The 23,061-nt window shown below is 41.1% G+C and overlaps 1 protein-coding gene across 1 annotated transcript in view; it reads left to right on the top strand.

Annotated features, from left to right (window-relative positions):
* Window positions 1-22,363, top strand: part of LOC308122126 (replication protein A 70 kDa DNA-binding subunit-like) — a 51,439-nt gene extending 29,076 nt beyond the window's left edge. The window contains exons 14-17 of the mRNA XM_080483785.1: window positions 9,516-9,692; window positions 9,802-9,909; window positions 10,008-10,094; window positions 21,635-22,363. Of these exons, the coding sequence (XP_080339911.1) occupies window positions 9,516-9,692; window positions 9,802-9,909; window positions 10,008-10,094; window positions 21,635-21,736 (474 nt within the window). The 3' untranslated portion in view covers window positions 21,737-22,363. The remainder of the gene's footprint in view (window positions 1-9,515; window positions 9,693-9,801; window positions 9,910-10,007; window positions 10,095-21,634) is intronic.
* Window positions 22,364-23,061: the final 698 nt, after the last annotated feature.

The following is a 23,061-nucleotide window of genomic DNA, read 5'->3' as shown; positions in this document are numbered from 1 at the left end:
TTTCCTACTTTGCACACTGTTTAACACGGTGCCAGTCAGAGGGCATCGGGTGTCACACGTCGCCTTCAAGCCCTCAGTTGCCTGCAATTGAATTGCAACGATGTCTATGTCTAGACGCCATTGAAGAGAATGTTGTTTGTACTTTAGGTTAATTGAGCCTTCAAGGATGCAGCTACATTTCTTTGCTCTTTCACTGCGTTTCTCTGCGCGTGCATTAATGTGTCAGTGCGTTTGTCCTTAAGTATGTTCTCGCATTCGTATTCATTATGTTCACATGTCTGCAAAGATTTTTCTTCTTAGTGTTTATTTTTACTCACTGAAAAAGAACTTAGAGTCACTTTGGGAAAGATAACATTCACATCAAGATTAATTGAAAAATAAACGTATTGACTTTGGCTTTGCGTTATACAGGATTCATTGTGTGAACAACACATTATTTCAGTTGAATATCAAACTAAGGCTGAGCATCTTAACACCATTTTGTCTACTTGCCTTCGAGTATCACAACAGGAGCCACAAGTGCAGCTCAGATGGAAGTGAAAGCACAAATTGTATAACGACAAAACGTAAATCTTTGATTTGTGGTGCAGTTTTAGTTTGGGTCTCTCAGCCTGTTCTTAATGAAAAGTTTGGTGGGAAGCAGATTGATATGTGAGTCAGAAAATCCTTCTCTTGCTCGGGCAACTGGCTACTGTTTGAAGAGGAATGAAAGAAACCCTGCGCAGATGATGTAACATCAGCATAGCTACAGTGCAGGGCTTGATAAAATGATTTCAGTGCTGTAAGACAAGAGATGTAAACATTGGGCTTTGGTGTCAGTCCCACAGCATCAAGGAGCTGAAGCTTGACTGTTATGCACCAGTGTTTGCTACCGCACAAGGACATTTCTGTTAAAGTGGGGACTTTGGCATCAAGGGTACAACTCTTGTATTTTTACTACTTCTTCACATTTTGCTGTGGTTCTTGAGCTAAGCAGACAGTATAATCCATGGCAGGAGTATATTTGCTCGCCCGTCGAAAGACACTCTAAACATTTCAGACAATCATCAATCTTTATCTCGCATAGAGCTGCATGGGCGCTTAGTCAATCCAAGCTCACAATGGGGGAAAAAACAATCTGACTGGTTGCAAATCGCACACACTCACACCTATGGGCAATTAAGAGTTGACTTGGAGGCGGAGTCGTGCGCAAGTCCAGTTTCGCAAACCTGTACCCGTTAAGATCAGTATGAAACTCGCCCCGTTACTCGCACATACACCGATAACGAATCCAGCAATTACAAATGTGTTTTAATGAAATAGATGAGGAGAAAATATCACCCACACCCCTTCAAAGTGAAAACGCATTGGTTTTATTACCGAAAGGTTTCAGGTTTCCACTGCAACATTTTGAAAACGATGTCTGTTTACACAGAAAAGGCAGAATCTCTGAGCCATTTTCAGAGCTGCACTTTCAGTGGCTTCGACCACCGTTGTTGTGTAAATGGACGGCCAGAACGCAACCAGAGTTTGGGTTTTCACCTGATAACGCTGTCTTATAAACAGGGCCTGAGTGAACCCACCTACTTGATGGATTGTAAGAGAAAATGAGGAAACCCTCGTGCTAACCACTGTGCCATGTATGCTTTTGCAAATTGAATCTGGAGAAAAGAAAACTATGATGCCAGGAATGAAGTGGTGGCTGAATGAGCTGTCCGTCTGAAGTCGTCAAGAGATTGAGAAGGGTTATGCTGAGTGGCTTTGGTCTTGGACTTCATTGCTCTCTGTGTAACGAGCTGCCAATCTCATGCTGTTGATTGGACAGACGGAGAAAAGGGTTTCTCAAGATGACTTGGATTTTGCCTCTTGCCGCAGAGCTTTTTATCAGTGCCTTTTCCTCCTTTGTGACAATGGCCTCTTCAAGATAATAGCATATATTCTGTGGCAATTTAGTAATGCCTTTGTTTTTTGGCCGAAATATGCATTTAATAACATTTTTGTTGTCTCTCCACCAGTTCATGTCATCGTGTTATTTGGGGGAAAAAGATCAAAATCAAACTATTGAAGTAGGAAAATTGAAGATTTATGGATTTAATAATGACTAGAAACTAAAGGAACATTAAAATAATATTATCTCTGTTATTTTTATAATATGTTTTATAAAAAAATTCAGTGTAAAAGATTATTAAATAATTATTAATTTCCTGGTAGATGATTCTGAAGACTGGACAGACAGCCAAACTTACAGAACCACATCAGGATTGTTGTTTTGATTTGTTAGCTAATATATAAAAGTAAAAATAAATAAATAAATTTTTAAACTGTTGCGTTCTCTTTAGCAAACATACTGACTGTTGTGTAATTCCATGCCCAAAGTCATTTATTTTAGTTGCGTTATCTGAATCCGTGATGTAACCTTTCCATCTTTGATATTTCAACTGTTCATAAATGGCAGCATGCGAGCTGGTAACACCCCGTTATGGGGTCGTAGTGCGTTTGCCGCACAAATATGGAAAGCCTCTTGTAAGAGACTATCAAAGAAGATTTTCTGTGAACAGACATGGATTTAGTGATTTATTTTTTTATTTTTTTTTAACCTGCCTGCTGCTCAGTCTCATTTGAATTTAAGCATTTAGACAAACACAAATCCACAGTCAGTCTCCCATTCATTGTAAACAGAGCAGCTCTAGGCCGTGGCTTGCTATGACTTCTTGGATTAGAGTCATGCTTCTCTTGTTCTAGCTGTGGGTGGGAGATAGTGAGGCTCACATATTAGAAGCACTACCACATGCTTGTTTCGGGAGCCCTGTGCCATTTTTAAGATGTGTCATTGCACAAAACGATCATGGTTGTGACCAAAAGCAGAGTGGTATGTACCGCTCTTGCACTTCCCATCTAATTAATTTGATTTATCTCAGGCTAGTCTCCTTGCTGCCTTTCGTTTAATTGGAAGCCACTTACGGGGAGCTCCAAGATCAATGTCGTTTCTAATAAAAATTTCTAATTATGTGTTGGAGGTGGAGGAAGCCTATAGGGCATAACATTACCAGAAGGGAAGTAGCGCGAGTGGAAAATGTTAGAAAGTGAGAGACAAGTGGAAAGGCGAGACAGAGCCGCTTAAACTCCAAACCACTTAACAAAACCTGCTTCAAAGAATCGGAGGGAGCCAGACCACATGAAAAGTAAAAAAAAAAAAAAAAAAAAGTTGAACAAACGATGCAGATACCAGAGTTCACTATAAAATGCAGACAAAAGATGCTAAATCTTTTGAAGTGTATTCCCTTCTCACCCTTCTCTCTTCTTATGCCCAGTGTACCTCCAAAACGTAATCGAAATGAAGTCTGTCACATAGTATAATGGTAGCATCTCAACTACTCATTTATATGAGAGAAAACTAATATGACACCTGTTTTTTTTGTGCCCGTTTGTCTCTGACTCCATCTTTGTATCGTTATGTAGATGTAAGTGCACAAGTCATTTCTAATTAATGTGTGTGTCAATTATGCCATGTCAATTATTTGGAGTGGATTTTCACTTGGTTGCCCTTCCACGTGCACATTTTAATTGCATTTAGGTGCCAGAAGGTGACACAGGGATTTAGTGTGATAAGAATACGAAATATATTCACCATGTTGTGTATGTAGTAATCACGTGCGTGACTCTTTAGGTAAGATTCTGTGACTGTTTTTGTCGGGAGTCTTAGTCATAGTTCTTCTTGGTTCACCTCAGTATGAGTAAGGTTAAGATTTTGCCCCGAGACAGTTTTACACAGAGGCAGAAAGGGAAAATAAACACAGAAGGATAAGAGGAAAGATGATGAAGACTGAGATGGGTTTTATTTAGAGTGGTCTAGTTTTGATGGGATTGCTGTGGTTCAGATCCTGTCGACCTCTATTTTCACATTGTCTGCCAACATCAAGAGCCCTCAACAAGCCCCCTCTTCAAAAAAAAAAAAAAAGAAAAAGATAGCATCCTGTTCTTTTCTTTCTGCCACATCGTCCACCCTCCTCCCACCTTCCCCACCCTCTGCCTTCCCACCTCGACAGCCTTCCAGCGCTCCAATCTGCCCAAGTCTGCAAAATGTGATGAGGCAGGCATGCAACCGGAAACATGGGAGTGGAATGTTGAGGGGGGGAGAGAGGGCTGTTGCTTAGGGGAGAATTTCTCCTAATTAAAAAAAAAGAAAAAAACATTTCCTTCTTACTAAGTGTTTCAGAAGGGTTCTTGCTGTGTGGCGTGGTGACTGGGTGGATGGATGGGTGGACAGATTATGAAGCTGTGCGTCAGCGTTGGCTAGCGGGATGAAAAGTGTCAGGGCAAGTCTGACTGGCAGTGTCTGTGGAGGTCGTGGGGACACAGGACAGCATTGCCCTCTCACAAGGGATGCGGAGAACACAATGGCCTTTTCACATTCACTGCTTCTACTAAACACTTTACAGAAAGAGTGGCTTCTATAATGAAGGAACAGCGTTGCTGTGTGTGTGTGTGTGTGTGTGTGTGTGTGTGTGTGTGTGTGTGTGTGTGTGTGTGTGTGTGTGTGTGTGTGTGTGTGTGTGTGTGTGTGTGTGTGTGTGTGTGTGTGTGTGTGTGTGTGTGTGTGTGTGTGTGTGTGTGTGTGTGTGTGTGTGTGTGTGTGTGTGTGTGTGTGTGTGTGTGTGTGTGTGTGTGTGTGTGTGTCTGTGTGAGTGAATTTGGCTGGCGTCCTAGAAAGAGTCTTTGATAGACTCATTTAGGCCAACATTAGTAATGAGTCTGGCCCGACTCGGGCTTGTAGTTGTTGTTTAGAATGCATTTTAAAGCATTTCATTTTGAATTCTGGCCTTAATTCCAACATCTTGTTTTAGGCCTGTAGTCCTGATAGAAGAAACAGGGATTTTATTTTTTTTTAACATGTGCATAGATATCACATTGTACCTAAACGTGGCGTCGCTGGCATGCAAGCGCGTCCACGTGTGTTCCTCTTCCCAATAAGACACAGTTCATCTGCTGTGTACATTCTTTTTATTTATATTTATGGAAATTGAATGCTGTGCTTTCTCCACGGGATGAGAGAATAGCCTTTTCCCCCCAGAATTAGCATTTCTTTCCTTTTTAGCTGTTGATTTTACCAGTGTGAGTTCTGCCGCCTAAGGTGCTAATATCTGTTTAAATTACAGCAACATCGCTGCATTTTAATTTGATGCTGCTTGACTGTGTACACTTTAATTTAAATTCATGGCAGAAATAAGTGTAACTCATTGTATCTGTGCGAGTTCAGATCTTTGCATATAACCTTGTATTGTAGTCGTCTGTGTGTTTATGTCAACACGCGTGTGTGTTTGTGTGTGTGTGTGTGTGTGTGTGTGTGTGTGTGTGTGTGTGTGTGTGTGTGTGTGTGTGTGTGTGTGTGTGTGTGTGTGTGTGTGTGTGTGTGTGTGTGTGTGTGTGTGTGTGTGTGTGTGTGTGTGTGTGTGTGTGTGTGTGTGTGTGTGTGTGCATCAGCACAATTTATGTGTAAGCGAAGCCGCGAGGAGGCGAGAGAGAGAGAAGGAGAGCGCGAGAAATTGGTCTCATCTTGCATTTATTATGCAAAGAATTCTCAAAGTCCCTCTGCTCTCTTTTCAAACTGTTCCAAGATTGTTTGGAAGTCAAATAGAGATGTGTAAACAGAGTACATCTACCAGCTGGACCGACTTGTTGGCAACACTTTGTTTACAGATCATGCCAAGCTTGATCAGATTTTATTTTCATTTTATTCAATATTCCTCTTTTCACCCTATGCAGCTTATCTCGAACACTGCAGGAACTCAAAGCACCACTTTTGTTCCTCTTCATTTGACTTTTGTTTCTCTCACTTGCTGTTTTATCTCCGTGGCATTTGAGTTATGACTTCAAAATACCAATAATGATATGACAATAAAATGCCAAATGGATACTCACACCATTTGGAGGACAACAAAACATTCACACGAGATTATTCAGCCCAACCACTGATGAGTTTCTCCACACGCCGGAGCCCTTTTTGTCTGGTTTTTTGGAACGGAAATCACAGCGACGTCAAGAACTATTCATGCACACTTGGAGACCTGTAGCTCTTTTCTTTTCTTTTTTAAAATCGTGTTCAGAGTATTCCGTCATGACGATGAACACAGGGTGAAAAGTAGGAGTTCAAAAGCAGTCCAGCAGTGTCTCGAGTAATGAGTGTTCGACTCGGTTCTCAGCTGTTTTTAAGTATAACTGATTCGCATAAACGTCTTTGCTGTTTCTGACAAAAAAAACGTTTTTAGTACAGATTTGTTGTACCGTAGTGTTTTAAATGAAATTATGTGTCCAGTTGCTTTTTTAGTGAAAACTCTACCACTGCTTTTAGCTCCAGGCCCTGTTTACAGGACAACGCTAAAATGGAAAACTTTCACCACAGCGGTGCTCAGAGCCACTGCAAGCACAACCCCTGGAAAACACTCTGACTCTATCTCTGTGGAAATGTGGAAAATACAACCTTTCTGAAACGCTGCCTCTGTGCATGCGCACGGCAACCGTGGTAAATAATTCTAGATGGACAATAACAACATTGGTGGCCTCCAGAGTGTCATGACTTCCAGTCTACATCCTCCTGGGACTTTGTGGTTTTGTAGTTGACCGTTATCATAATGACGATCCAACTTGGTCGTCTGTCCATATGAATGTCCATATAGTCCCGTTGTTGTCTGCACGTGTGTGTGTGGTTTTATTACAAAAGCAAACATCACCCGCAAGTGGCCCAACATGAAAACTGCAGCGTTTTCAGCATTTCTTGCAAACATCCGTCTCAAAAACATCGCTGTGTAAACACAAAACCTTTCTGTAACAAGAATGCAAAAACGATGCGTTTTCACTTGAAACGTCACGTAAACAGGGCCTTATGTTTGCGGGACTATTCTGCGAGCCCACGTTGCCAGACACTGCGTATCGCCTCAGTGAGGTCCATCTTCCACAGTTTCAAAAGAATCTTGTGTTAAAAACTCACGTCATTTGCAATCATGTTGCGTAGATGTCTATGTTCACCTTCTATTGTTCCCCAATAGGAAACAGTTTGAAGAATGGACTCTTTTGACGGCGGATATTGCATCGTACCAATGTCGTACACTCTGGTATTGTGGACGAGAGATTGCTCATAGTGCTCCTTCGGCCTGCTCCACCTGGCTCCTTTTTTCATCTACCAAAGATGTCGCCTGCTACATCACAAACGCTTTGATGAGATATCTCGTTCCGATCCAGCGTGTGTACACCTTTCGGGGTGGCAGCTTATGAAAACTTTTAGATTTGTGTTTCTAAAGCTTCGACTTCTCGGGGAACACATAAACACGCCTTTAAGATTGCACTTGTTTATATCCCATTAATGTGGTGACATTTACTGATGAAAGAAGTTCATCCCTTTTTTCTTTTCATTTTTTTTTTTTTGCAGTGGTAAGATTTCTTTTTTTGATCATCCCGGCTCAAAAGCAAACAAAGATGGTATTTACTCAATTTCATGTTTATTCTAAATCATAAAATACTTTTTTGAGTGGATCTGGCATTCATTTGATATCAATAAAAAACATTCCAAAAGGTTGTAATGGAAACGGTGAAGCAGCACTAGTTTCATAAATATACTGAGAAGTCCCGTTTTTTGTTTTCTTCTTGTGGGGGTTATTTCACATGCCTCTTCTATTAGTGTTAGGTTTGAAATATTTGAGCATGTTATGGGGCAAATGACATATTTGGATGAGTTTAGGAATAAATTGATTCCCTGCAGCAGGCAGACATTAGAAAAGAAGCCTTCTCTTCAGATGTGAGCCTTCATGCAGTTTAATAATTTGAAAATCGGGAACAATAGAGAAGTCGTTGCAGCAGCATCAAACTGTGTTTTAAGAAGAAGAAAAAGCTGAATGTTGTGTGCCTGCACTCTGCAGTGTTGATTTCACTGTCTCCCACCTAATACAGAAATACAATATTCAACACACTTCTTCAAACGAGGGGCGCCAGTTCTGACAGGCTGGTTCGGGTTATTTATAGATGAAAGTACTATTAGTTGCTGGTTCGTCGCACGTGTGGCCCCTGAAGTCAAATTTGAAGCCCCTGCTTTAACATGGTCATAAAGTATTAAATGTTTTATAATATCAGACATTGCACAGGTAAGCTTTACATTTAATGACCCTCACATGTAAATGTAAATGTCTGTGATACCTTCCTGCAGATTCTCTGCACGATGGTGGTTTGCTTTGTTTCACATCCATTTGCGTCATTTTCACGCCCTCAGTTCGCTGCTTACAGCACACAGTTGACGTGCGTCATCTCATTATTTGAAGGTGGCGGCGCACTCCTGTTTGTTTTGGCACGGTTTTTCTCAGACGGGCTTCAAACCAGCAAACTTCCATTTTCAAGCCCCAAACCGCATTTGATGACAATTTTAATGACATTTTAAAGTCAATCTCTTTCAAACTTTGAGGTTTACTTTGTCAACATGTAGTCTTAAAACTGAAGTAGTCTCAACTACTGTTTATGCTTTGAGATATCTTACACAAGTGTCAAAATTAAAATTTGACAGATACACAAAATGCATAATTCGCTCAGATAATTGTACAATATGCAAATTATACCTCAAATCCATATTATTAAACGTTCATCTGTGTTTTCATTATTGGTTGTTTTTCTTTGTTTTTTTTCTTGATTATTTCACATCAAGCTGGGAACTATAAGCAGTTGTACTTCCACAAATTGTTGCAAGCTTGCATTTTCCATGCCAGTTACTTTCTCCAGTCTTAGGGTGCAACTAAAACTATCTTGGCAACACACTTTTATCCATTAGGATTCTGAAGTGCTGTATCAGATGGTGCTGTGAAATCTTAATGAAACAAGGCAACTGTAAGGCAGTCACAAGGGCAGCTTCAATTATCTTCATGCGTTATCATCTGCGAGCACGACGAGCAGCCACCAACGCATCCGAAGACGAGAGCAACCAGATAAACAGGGAAACTACATGATCCATAACACTGGCGCGCTGATTATTCCTCTTCCTTCCTCCTGCTGCAATTTTCCCTAATTCTGTCAATATACCATTTTTTTAGTGACCTGATTTTAAACTTTTCTGGGCCGATGGTAATTAGCCTCTGAATCAATGCTGCATTGTCTTCTATCCCAGCCCCAGTGGGAGTAGCTTTGCTGTTACACTTACCTTTTGCCAAACTCAAACCTTTAATGTGATGCTCCTAAAAGATGTTCAGTCAGGATTTAGTTAAAGTGATGTGACATTGGGACAAATTGCCACTTAAAAATTCCTTACGCAGCAGCAGCATGGCGAGAAATATCCAGTGTGAATGTGTCCTCATAATGAAATAATGCCACTTGTTTGATTTTAATGTTTTGTTTTGTTTTGTTTTTTTTGTGTGTCTGTGTTTGGTACTTCATTTGCAGGTTGGATCGGCACAATACTGTGAATTAACTGCGGTCTCTGTTATATCCACATTGCAGCAGTTTGATGTGATTTTAAAGTTTTATTAATCAAGCTGTGTTCCCATAATATTTCTCTTTCCTTTCAGGCGGATTATTTCAGCTGTGTGGCGACTGTGGTTTACATGCGTAAGGAGAACTGTCTGTACCAGGCCTGCCCGACTACAGAGTGCAACAAGAAGGTCATAGACCAACATAACGGGCGCTACCGCTGCGAGAAATGTCACCGGGAGTTTCCCAACTTCAAGTACAGACTCCTGCTTTCTGTGAGTGTACAATAGCATTCATGAGGATTGTTGTCACCTCTGTTGTACTCGCAATAAGATATAAATGACATGTGGCGTCCTTCTCATTTGAGTTTCGTCTGATTCTCAGGCCAACTTAGCCGACTTCGGGGATAACCAGTGGGTGACGTGCTTCCAGGAGACGGCAGAAGCCCTGTTAGGTCACAATGCAGAGACGTTGGGGCAGCTGAGAGACACAGTGAGACTTCTTCTAGCACAAATATTAACACATCTCTCTGTGAACTGCTTCCCCGTGACTTAGTTGTTTACCGTCTTTTGTCGCCATGTCTCCCGAAGGACGAAGAAGCATTTGATGAAGTCTTCCAGAAAGCCAGCTTCAAAACTCACATCTTTAAAAACCGAGTCAAGCTGGAGACGTACAACGTAAGTTATAATTGGGAGCAAACAAGAATCCAATCCAATACAATGCAATGCAAATTACTTTGCCCTGGAAAAAAAACAACCTATAACGATACACAATGTGCCCATCATTGCCCTGCAAGCGTTTTTTTCCCCTCTGATCTTGCAGGGGTATTCAGCCCTCTTTGGCTGGTGCATGTCTGTCACCAGCAGCTGTCTTATCACTGTTCTGAACAAATACACCAGCAGGCGTTTTATTCCTCCCATACGGCTGTTATAGCTCTGGAAAAATAAGCTTTCACAATAACCAGGGGTGCGAACAAGAGGCGTTGTCGTAAAAACAGTAAATGGACGCATTTAGGGTCAATTTCACCATCAAACCAAAAAATGAGAGCCAGCTACAATACATATTTCGTAATTGTGTGTGTCTGTGTGGGTATGTGAGTGTAAGTTCTTTCTTATACCACTGACCACGTTTCAATTCTAAAATTGGAACTGGAAGATGATTTTTTATTTTTTTTTACTGTGATTTCATGATGGTAAAAAAAGTAAAAAAAGCCGATTTATCCAACAAACGAAAACCAAAAACTTGCACAGAGGTTTGGGTGTCCGTTTATGTGACAACAGTTCACAGAGCCACTAAAAATGCGCACCATGGCCATAGTAAATAGTTCTTCAGCACATGTATGAGTAGATGATGTCATGACTCCCGGTCCATATTCTCCTGGGACTTGGTAGTTTTATAGTCGACAGTTACCGTAATAACAATGCAGCTTGGTTGCCTGTCCAAACCAATATCTATTTACTCTCATTGTTAATGTTCATGCTCTGCACATGTGTGTGTGGCTTTATTACGAAAACAAACAGCACATGAGAAACTACACAGTTTCCAGTGTTTCTCCCGTTGTCGTGTGAAGAAACATTGTTTTCAAAACGTTGCCTTACAAATGTGAACCTTTGCTGAAACGAAAATGAAGACAATGCGTTTTCTTGCAAAGGGTCCTGAAACTTGACAGTCAAGGATTTTCAGAAGTGCATGTAAATGTATTAATTCAAATCATTAAAATGATGCGATTATTTCCATGATCACGTAAAAGGTTTCACTGATATTTGGAGGAAAGAATGAGGTGGGGGCCTTGTTCGGCCCACGAGCCATCAGTTGCCCACATCTGACCAACATTATTCCAAACTGTAGACCGAGAAACAACAGCATTGATCCCTCCTCTGCACTTGGAAAATAGATCAGGAAATTGCAACATTTATCATTCGTCATCCACACAGCCATGTATCATTAAAGTAGCAATTACTCACTCATGTTATCCAGTGATGCATAAAGTATGAGCGTTACATCATGATGGCATGGGAATGGTTAAGTAGATCGGGTATATAAGCAGCAGATCTCTGGGACGGGGGGGAATATTTTTCAAAGTTGTCAGTAGCATATTGCGCAAAGTGGTGGATTGATATATAAAGCAAGGAAAATAAATACTGCAACGACAAAGTGACTTTCATCGCTTTGTGTGGAGTGAAGCATCCCCTGGTGTAAAAGCACGATACAATGCTGTGCGTTGTCGCACGCCAGCTATGAATATGTAACGCCATTGTCACTTATCATCTCCCACCGAAGTGCGGCCCCAAGCATGTAAAGCCACAAAACAAGACAAGCAAATCCAAGGCAATCACGACACATTGTCAGTCACACAACATGAACTCAGAATCATTTCAATTAGTATCGCAGTGACAAGGGAATTGTTATATAGCCAGTGCACTTTGGATACCAGCAAACAAATACAGCTGTAGATTCATTTCTCTTAATTAGCCACTAATTAGCATTTAGCTATTGTCTGTCTAAACCTAATTAGCTTAATTATTCAGAGGCTAATTTGCTACTAGGGGCACATACCGAGAGTCTGAGGAGAATGATTGAGATGTAGGATGAGGACTGAACAGTCTGTGTCTTGACCCCAAGTAAACCCACGAGGGAAGCTATGCAGACTTTTTAAACTACTACTTCACACTCTTGAAATTAAAGCAAGACCTTCCCATTGTGGAATTACACAAAGATTCTCTCCTGCCATCCTTTCTTGATGCACAGGTATGCACATTTCCTGCAGCTGCAGTCTAGTTAAAGTTAGCACAGTGAAGTGGCTGTTCTTGAATGAGTGTTGCACCATCTATAACACAAATAAAACAAGCAGAATTGACACCAGCAGATGCCAGAGGCGGCAATTCCCAGTACATCCCACAGTACAGGAATGTACGACAGAACAAACAGCATTATGGTGATTTTGTTTTAATTACAGTTTTATCAGTGGCGCAGATCAGAATGCTGGCCTCAGGGCAGCACCATGGGAAGACTCATGGTCATTAAAAACAAATACGTCATCACCTCGGGAGTGTAAATGTTGTCTATAAATAATCGTCCGAGGATTCAGACTGTCCACATTTCATTTTAATCTGAGCACAATGAAACCGAGAGCTGTCACTGTCCAGAAGCTTTGTCTAGTTTAAAAAAAGAAAATGGAAATACTGTAGATTTATGGCTATAGTTTTGATCAGTCACTTTCATGACTGCAGCTTTAGTCCAATCTGAAAAACTGAGTACTCGGTTTGTTCTCTCAGTTTGCATGCATGCTGTAAGTATGCCACTTTTATTTTGCTCGTCCGAGGTAGTCGAGTTTCCAAAGTGTAAAAGACAATAAGCACTTTACATTAAAGACTGTGTTTGTGAGCCTGTGTTAACTTCCATGCAGAATGAATAAAGTATGGGCTGCTCAGTGGAGTAGTATTCCACGACATGAGTAATATGCATGGTTTACATGCACAATTTGCTTCATGCTTTGTCGGGCCGGATAGAAACCTCTTGCGGGCTGGTTTTGGCCCAAGGACCTTATGTTTGGCACCACTGGTTTAAAAGATCGGTGATTAGATTACACTGGTGGATCTAAAAAAAAAGTAATTATACCATGAGAAAATTCAAATTGTGTTTATTCTAGATGGAATGCCTCGTGTTTCTTGTTTGCTATTTTGTTCTAGAAAACCTTCAGCTGAAAACACTTGACATTTCTAATACTCTGACACATCCTTTCAAGTTTAAGTATGTTTCATTAAATTACTATTTATGGAATATAAATACCACAATTCATTCTGCAACGGGTCAAGAAGTCACAGAGAAGTCACTCATTGTCGCTCGCCACAAAGACGAGGAAGCCACAGTGGATAATTGCTGAGCGGGCTGGCAGTTAACAGAGTGCGGGATCAAAGCAGATTCATGGAGAGTTGACTGAAAGGACAAAGTGCAGAGGCAAACAGGGACGAGCACAGCCCCGAGAAAGGCAACGCCGATCCAGTGTTTGGCAGAGCTTCACAAGAAGTCGGAGCATCAAGAGCCACCACACACACAGGCGTGTCCAGGAAAACGAGCTACAAGTGTTGCATTCCCAGTGTCAAGCCACCCCTGAACCAGAACCATCAGGAGTATTTTACCTGGGCTCGAGAGGAGGAGAAGAGCCGGACCACTGCTCTTTTCAAGTGAAAGTCAATTTTGCATTTAATTTTGGAAATTAAAGTCCCAGGGTGTGAAGGAAGAGTGTAGAGGATCAGAATCCAAGCTGATTGTGTTAGGTGTCCAGAGAGTGACGAGTCCCACGTGCCACGTCGTCTGCTGCTGTAGGTCCACGCTGTCCTTTCCAGAGTCAACGGAGCATCTACCAAGAGATTTTAAAGCACGTCATGCTTCCGTCTCCTAACAGAATTTATGGAGATGCTGGATTTTCTTTCCACCTGCCCACCGTGCCAAAACTTCTCAGAACTGCTTTTACTGACCGCGGTATTACTCCATTCGATTGCCTGGAACAACTGGCCTGACCTGACTCCTTCAGAGAATCTGTGGGCTGTTGTCAAGAGGAAGATGAGAGTTGCCAGGGCCACAGTACAGACGAGCAGAAGGCTGCCATCAAAGCAGCCCAGGCTTTATAAGACCTCAGCAGGTCCACAGTGTGATCACCTCCATGCCATGCTACAGAGAAGAAAAAGAACAAATCATTTATAGATCTTTCCTGTATTTTGAGACTCTGGATTCCTGATTTTTACTTGCTGGAAATATTAAGTTTGGACAGGTTTTCAGGATTCGAATATTTTGGGTTTATTTGTAAACAATTAAGGCCCTCCTGCGACTTTGTCATTTTATAGTTGGCCTGTAATAACAATAATGTTGAAAGCAGATTGTTGTCTGCAGACATGCGTGGGCTTTCCTCACAAAAAGGAACAACAGCACCCACTAGTGGCCCGACCTGCTAACTAGATTTTCAGCATTCCTGACGTTTCCGTGTAAACAGACATCATTTTTCAAAATGTTGCCATGGGAACATGAAACTTTTCTGAAATGTAGCCGCAAAACGATGCCTTTTCAATTTAATCAGCTTCTGTGTATTTTAGATTCATTACACCTAAACTGAAATGTTTCCATTTATTCTCGACTATTTCATCCAACTTCACATAGTGCTAGAGCCAATCTCATCTGTTTTCATTCAAATGCAGAGTTCATCCAAGACAGGTCATCGGTTAAACAGGGTCATGTCATTGTGGCTTGTGACTTTTGACACGTGATTGTCTCTGTGTTTGGATTAAGTTATGAAGAAAAATAATCGGTATTTGACTTTTCTTATATAATCCTAATATAGCCATGTGTTGGTCCTACAAAATCTACTGTTAATAAATGATTATCATTCAATGATGCTCCATTAAAAAAAAAAAACCCTCACCTGTAATTGACATATTAAAACGGATAATATTCCAATGTAAAGAGGAGCTAAAGCACAGACCAACACAGATGTTACTTCTTGGCATTGATATCAAGACCACAAGCACACCCAAGGCAAATACACAACTACAACTACCAAAGCACCGACTGTAGGTTTTACATAAATAATTGATCATCACATTTATTGTTTTGCAGGAAGAGGCCCAAGTTGCTTTATAAAGCCAGACGAACATTGTGAAATTGATCATTTCAGCATTCAACAATGAGATAATGAGCTCAGAACAGATGTGTGTTCCTCTATTCAGGACATATATTCAGTGGGTGTTAGTCAAAGTTTATTGTTTTTTTTGTTTTTTCTTCTTCTTTTATTTTCTCAAAGCCTGCGATTCAAAATGACGAGCAGAGAACAGAGAGTCTGTGATTCGCTTGTTCAGTTCATGTTTCCACCTCAGCCTCACTTCCTTCCTGGAGACATCTGAGCGTGACACGAGACAAAAAGATCAGACGTCGAGCGACGCGTTGTCATAAAAATAGAACAATGTAATGAAACGTCAAAGCTTAGCAAGATTAATGAAGTTGCAAGATTTGTGCTTTGTCATATTTTATAACAGGGACACGCCGAGAAAGAACAGTCATACTTGTATCATATATTAAAGTTGTTTTTTTGTATATAAACTAAAAGTTTTGACTTATTTTGGGGCAGAGCGGGGATGACAAATGACCAGTTTCAAGGCTTAGCAAGTGCAGTGCATGCAAATTGCTAAAAGTTTGTTCTTTCATCAGCCCTTATTACAACACAAGGCTGTCTCTCTGCAACTTGCTGATTTTAGTCGTCTGTTATTGCTTCTTTCTAGATCTGTGGCCGTAACAGACTAGATGAATGTATTTATTTTCCTGATACAGTAAAACCTCTGATGTAAGGGACGCCCTAAAAGCCAAGGGCAAGTGTCCCCTGAAGACCGGTGTCCTCTCTTCGGAAGGACGGGTCACAAGGACAAATTGTAGGACCAGTTGATATTGAACGACCCAAACACCAAATATGTTATGGTTATTTAAAAGCAAATAACTGAACCAATACAATTTGTATACGATTTATACAAAATAATTACAAAATAAGATTTAAATTTATTTCAGAGACCAGTTTCATGTTGAGTGGACCAGACCGGTAAATTATTGCTATAATAACCTTTAAATTTACACTTGACAGCTTTTCTTTGTTGTGGCCACAGTGTATGTAATGAAATTGTCTATATTTTTGCAAGATCAAACACTTAGGACTGAAAATGATTACAATCTCAACATAAAGTCAATTTTAATGAAACATTCTGGTGCAAAATACAATGAAATGTCAAAAAACCCATCTTGCTTGGTGAGTTTGTGGGACCAGATTGGATCCTCTCGCAGGTCGGTTTTGGCCCACGATCCTTATGTGCTCCGCTGTACAGTGAAGTGAAAGTTAAGGCTCATCCATACTTTCCGTGTCTTCGTCTGAGCAGAGTACGCATGAAGTCAAAATCGTCATCCACCCTGTGCGCTAGGGTCTGCTCTGACCTTCTGCGGTCGACAGTGCGATCTGTGCACTCCGACTGCACATGCGCCAGAGCTACTGGGCGCTTGTGTGAGGAGATCCTCCTCCTCCCTGTCTGAACAATCACTATTTAAAAGCAAATAAAGAGCTAGAGGCTCAGAACTCCTGAAGTGAAGCATAAACGACTTGAGGAAAGGTGGAGAACGCCGGGCAGCAGAAGTGGAGATAGTTTCGGGATCGTTATGTTACGTCATGGAGCGCGTGTAGAAGTGAGCCCAGGGTGTAGTATGGAGGTAATCGTGTGCCCACCCGCGGCCTGCGCACAGTCTGCGGACACGCAATGTAGAAAGCATGGAGGGGCTGGTGGAGAGGAGCTTCACAGCGCAGCACTGTGCTGCGGGGAAGCTGCTATTGTTCAGATCTCAAAACTAATCTCCCGACACCACAACGTCTGAATATTCCAATAATCCGGTCCAGCCCAAGTATTTTGGCCTTTTTTGTTTCGCTCAGCTTGAAATTTGCCAGGAAAACCAGTCCGTTGTCCGCGTCAGGCAGGTTGTCCGCTCATTAAGGTTTGTTAACAGTTATATATGTGTCTCTGCACAGTGACGTGTCCGCCCAGTACAGGGTGTCCGTTCTACTGTATTATGCCACAGGGTCATGTTGGGGTATATGGTACCTCATGGATGGACGGACTTTCTGTGCAGTTTGCATGTTCTACCTGTGTTTACGTATAAGGATAATTGGCGACTTCAAATGGGCCTGTAGGTCTCAGGCCCCATTTACTTTCACGTGAAAACGCGTTTTGGGTGATCGTTTACACAAGTCATTGAAAAGCGAGCTTTTTGAAAATGGCTCCCCTGGTGGAACTTTTAGAAAACACCCCATCTCCGTGGAAATGAGGGAAAACCCAACTTTTAGAAAGATTCTTGGGCTCCAACTCCGTGTAGCCTGATTGTATAAAATTCCTTGAGCCAGGCTGATTAAACAAGCAAAAACCCAATTTTCCATTATTATTTAATGCATTAAAAGGTTTGAAGTGACATGTGTCAAAAAAAATCACATCTGTACGTCATGTTTTCTTCAAATCATTCTGTTTGCACAAATTATACTCACAATACCATAAAAGTATTCAAATGTATGGAAATGGATGACCAGCTGTCTTTTTACAGTTCTGTGATGCTGAAGGGCTGCAGAACATGCACCATATCCCTGCTGCACCAGTGTGAATGGTATTTTCCTCCTGTCAGGCTATGAAGAAACCTTAACTCCCTGCTGTATTAGTGATGTCACATATGAAGCCGTATAAATTGATAGCATCTGACAGTTCTGTAATAACTCCCACAGTGCTACAGGAAATCAACCAAACCTGAAAAGGCATGCACAATTGTGCATATTAATTTCTTTAAACTGGGCTACAAACCACACGTGTATGGCAAATACTAATGGCACATATGAAATCATACCAACATTGCAGAAAACTGCACCAAATTAGAAAATTAATTATGTTGTCAAAGTGTACATGTTTGTTTTTGCTCATTTCACAAATGTCATGTACATAAAGGTATATTCTAATGTTTATGTCCATATGTTGTCTGTAGAAGCAGCACGAGCGTGCGAAGGCATACATTTGCACTCGTGTGCAAGTGCATCTGTCTGTTTGAAGTGAATTAATTGATTTTGTCTCGGTGAATGCATTAGTGTCCAAAGGGACCGGCTTTTTAATGCCTCACATCAACAGACAGGCCATCGAGAGCCAAGAAAATGCTTAACAAAGTCACTTTACATCATCAGCTAACTGCGCTCTCAGTAGGCCTCGTCAACATTCTGCTCAGGTCTTCTCGTAGGTCGGCAATGTGTGAAAAACACGTGAATCAAGGCTGATCGGCCCGAGTTTCTTCTAAATAGCTGCCATCAAAAAAACATCTAGTCATGTAATTTATGTTGCTGCTTTGTAAAAGCCAGTCATACTATATGCATCTATGTGCCACTGCACAGGGACAACATGCATATGCAGCACAGAATGCTAGACAGAGGTACTGACCACTGTACTACCAAACAGATGAATTTAGCCCAGTTTTTGACCAGGTTTCATCAGGTGACAATACTTGATGTGCGTCACTAGATCACCAGTCAAAAGTATTCATCATCTAGTGAACGTCAGTGTCACTTACAGCCAACGTTTTGTGGCAAGCCGTCCAATAGATCACCCCATGGCTCTGGAGGACTATTTATATCTTCACTATCCTCTGCAGTGAGTCTTGGTTTACAGATGTCCAAAACAGGTTAATATCATGTTCAGGTATTAATCTGAATGACCACTGACAACCAGAATTACTTTAAGAAAAGATATAGAACAACTTTCATCCTGGCTCATCTTGAGGCGACTTATGTCTGGAGTTCAGGTCTTTTTGACGTGATTAAGATGACTTTTACTGACTCCATTTGTAGAATTGTATTGTTTAGCGTATGACATTGGTATAATGTCCTTTATTGAAGATGCATCCCTCCATGTTTCTTTGGAGAAAGTCCTGATATTTCTTTCATCACTCCACAGACGCTGAGAATAACTGATGACTGTCCGTCCTCAGAGTAATTGTTTTTCTCAGTTGTGAGTAGAATATTAGTCGCCTCACATTAGATTAACAAGCCATCTCTCACGGTAGCGCACCATGACGAAGACCATTATTTTTAAATAAGTTGTCACCTTTTGTCAAGTTTAAACTCGTGTCACTACGGCTCCCCCGTATTGTTCAATTTGCCTCCAATCCTCAGGTAGGTGCAAATTGAAAATAAGAATAGAGCTGTGGAATAGCGTATGATAATGGGCAAAGTGTTAAACCAGTGGCGGCGGTTATGCAGGCTGAATTCCTAATTGATTAATGAATTGTGTCTGGATTAATACTCGTGACAGCGATTATAATGGAAATGGGTTTCTGGCTTTGTGTCTTCACGAGGAACCACTTCATTGAAAGTGAAAAATGTCGCAGATGGCGACCGCTTCTATAACGTGGTGAGAACGAGGGACAATGACATGTGTGGTAGTTCATTCTGCAAGTATCTACTCTGGCCACCCGCAGATGATTATGGAAATGATTATATATGGAATGTGACAGTCAAATGTGGTGGGAAAAAGGATTCTGGATGTGGAAGTCAGAGCAAAACAAAAAGACAAACAGAAGCGACCGATGATAAATGATGACTGTTCACAATATAACATTCCATGTAGCGGTTGTCCACCGCACAGTCTCCTGGAGTGCCTTGAGGAAACTTTTTTCATATCTGGCACACAGATTGACTCATTAAAGAGAGGCGTGAAAAGACTTCGGTGGTCCTATGATGTTGTAGCTCCATGTGGGGATTCCCAATGAGATCTCTTCTCGAAACAATTCAATCAAGTCATTTGGACTTGAAGCCTTACCCAACTGGCTTCATACGTTCATACTACTCCGTTGACTGGATTGGATAAAGGCCGAAACGTCCTCCAGGACAAATGGAAAAAGTCCAGTTGACCTGATTTAGTTGCTTTCAGATGCCTCCGACATGGACAAATGAGACTATCCATAGACGGGCTCCTGTAAATGAGACAGAATGGCGGATCTACTCTGAGGTTCATATACTGTTCTTGAGTGAAATCATATTGTTTTCAAGTTTTTATTTCAGAAAGGTTTTTCGTTTCCACGGCAACATTTTAAAAACGATGTAAACACTGAAAACACTAATTTTTATGTTGGGCCACTAGTGTTTTTGGAATGAAACCACACACACACATACAGAGAATGCTACAAACATTAACACGGACATTGGAATGGACAGACAACGCAGTTGGTGACTCTCAACTAGAAAACTACCAAGTCCCATGAGAATATGGACTGGGAGTCATGACACTCTGGAGGCCACCATTGCTGTTATTGTCCATCTACTGAGCATGTGCAGAAGAACTATTTAGTATGGCCGTGGTGCACATGGGCAGTAGCAGCGTTTCCATCATCTACACAGAGATGGAGTATTTTCAAGAAGTTGTGTTTTCCCCCATTTACATGGAGATGGATTTGGTGAAGAAAAGCAAATGCAAAGCTGTAACTCTGATAATTCTGCTTATTTCAAGGAATAAGTTGCAAAAAAAAAGGGTCACCGTCCAGGACAGTATTACCAGTATTTAGCTTCTTGTAGAAAAACATCAGAGTTCTCATGCTTTGGCTCACATTTTAAGATGGAAAATGTCACTTTCTCATTCCTCGCTCTGTTCTCCCCACAAATGGTATCTGTCACCGAGGCGTTCACAGTCCCTGAGTTGACGTCTACCTTTGACCTGAGAAGGGTCACAACCAAATAAGTCCAGTTTGATGAGGAAATCCCAGGTGTAGAGTCATACCCGTGCTTCAAAGGTTTACTGGAGCTTCTGATCAGAGTGCTCTGTCAGTTCTCCGTTTATTTCCAAGTCATGTATGTAAGTTTGATCAATGTATTTTTTTGTTGTTGTAGTGTTTGATTCTTTATTTCATCATGTTACAGATGTATTTGTAGCTGTGCCTTGATAAATAGCAAGAGCTGTTCCAAGATTTCTTCATTTCACATCATTTTAGCAAAAAACAACAACAACATTGCTTTCATTAACCAAATTTATGTCACCAGACATATTAAAAAAAACAAAAAAAAAACACGAGTACTAAGCAATGCAAATTAACATGTTAAATACCTAATTATGCTAAAGTGCTGGAGCTAACGACAAAAAGGCTCACGCTCACCAAAGAAACAGTGAAATCGACTCGGCTCACAGCTGTTTGAATAGATATTTTTTTTCTTTCTTTGATTAGCGCAAGTGCAAAATCAAACAAAAACAAGGGATTGCTTTGACTCTTGAAGGTTTGTTAAATATTATTCAGCAGCAGTGATTTGTTGTCAGTCGGCATCAGATAACTGTTACAACTAACTAAACACCTTCCACGGGTTTGAGCACCGTGGTAATCTATTACTTTTTATGTATGCAGATGACGTATATACTTAGACCCTGTCCTGAATCCCTGTCCTTTCCTCTCCTTCTACTAACCCCAACCGGAACTGCAGAAAATCTCCACCTCTTTAAAGACTGCAAAGATTTTTTTTAAAACAGATGGTTTCATTTCCACTCGCTTATGTTGAATTGTTGGATTTTTCTCTCTAAAAGTGCCTCGAGACGACTGTTGTTTTCGGTGCTTTAGAAATAAAATGAATTTAGAATTGAATCTACTGGACACGGCTGCTTTCAACTCTTCATTTCTCTTCCGTCCTCAGGACGAGACTCGGGTGAAGGTCACCGTCATGGAGGTCCTGCCCATCGACCACAGGGACTACAGCAGGCGGCTCCTCCGTAACATCTACAAGTTGGCGAGCTGAACTCGGTCCCGGAAGTGACGGAGACGCCCGGTGACTCAACGCGTCTCCAGCTGGTGTCTGACTGTTGTCCCACTTTGTCCACCGGCGAGATAACGACGTATCAGAGTGAGGCAGCGGAGAGGTGGCCTGTGACTCATTTGGATAAATGGCAACGAAACAAAAGGCTGATATTTAGTTGTTCACGGACTCGCCCTGCGAAACACCAGAGAACCGTGGAAGTCTCTGTTCGCTTTAATTTAATGCCCTTTTAATAGTTTTTAGATTTTAACAGTGTGTAGATGTTTATTGATGAAGCTTTGTTTTAGATGTATACATTTTCATTGAGATCAGAGCCTTTTTCCTTTGTTCTTTTTCCAAGTGATTCATCTGTTCTCTGTTGGGGATGCTCGTTGTTTCAGTGAGATGCGCATGAGTCACATTTATTTAAAATTCCTTTGTCTCGTCTTAAAAGCGAAGGTGTGGCAGTCGTGTGTGGGAGATAATCGTGTTTAAACTGTATTCACAACGTCTGCTTTTTGAAAGATTTACATTGTGTGAGTAAATATTCAAGTGTTTGCTTTGCTTTCTGTGCTCCTCCAAAATGTCAAACAAGAAAACAGTGATTAAAAGGACATGGGGATAAAGGCAAAGTGTTTGTCTTTATTGTTTTTTTAACGGATACCTGGAGGACCAGAGGAGAGTCTTTGGAAAAAAAATAAATAAACGCATCGTAAAAGGAGACCTTAGGAGACATTAAAAACAATTTAGTTGTCTAATTGTAGACTGTTGGGAGACATTTCACAAGTACGCCTACCAGCAGCATTTGGAAACTTTGTTGGAGACGCACACCAGCTATTCTTTGAACATTAGTTGGTTGAAAAGACGTGATTCTGCTCCGCTGGTTACTTTTCTTCGGTTACTCACCCTGCGAAGTGAATGGCGCACTAATCTGGACACTCATTTTTTTTTTTTTTTTTTTTTACATTTTTCTTTCTTTCAAGGCTCTACTTGACTGCACATGTGGCAGCTCCTTTTGTAGTACTCCATTAGACCTTTAAGTTCTGTCAAAATGAACACCAGTACTAACTCCTTCCGCCGTAAGACTTTATGAAACTCTGATATGAGACTCTGGTTTGTAACCGGAATATTTTTGGAGAGTCTGGGGACTGATGGGACCTTTTGATGTTCTTGAATGTATTGCATTCATTGAATACTTTTTGGGTATAGTCTGCATTCATCCTACGATCTAAAGCAGGCGTGTTAAACATAAAGCCTGTGGGCCAAAACCGGCCCACCAGAGGGCTCAACCAGGCCCACAGAACCACCAAGCGAAATGTAAAAGTGAT

The sequence above is a fragment of the Lipophrys pholis genome, assembly GCF_963383615.2.
Source record: "Lipophrys pholis genome assembly, chromosome: 16".
Taxonomy (NCBI): Eukaryota; Metazoa; Chordata; class Actinopteri; order Blenniiformes; family Blenniidae; genus Lipophrys; species Lipophrys pholis.
This window is presented reverse-complemented; position numbering and strand designations above follow the sequence as displayed.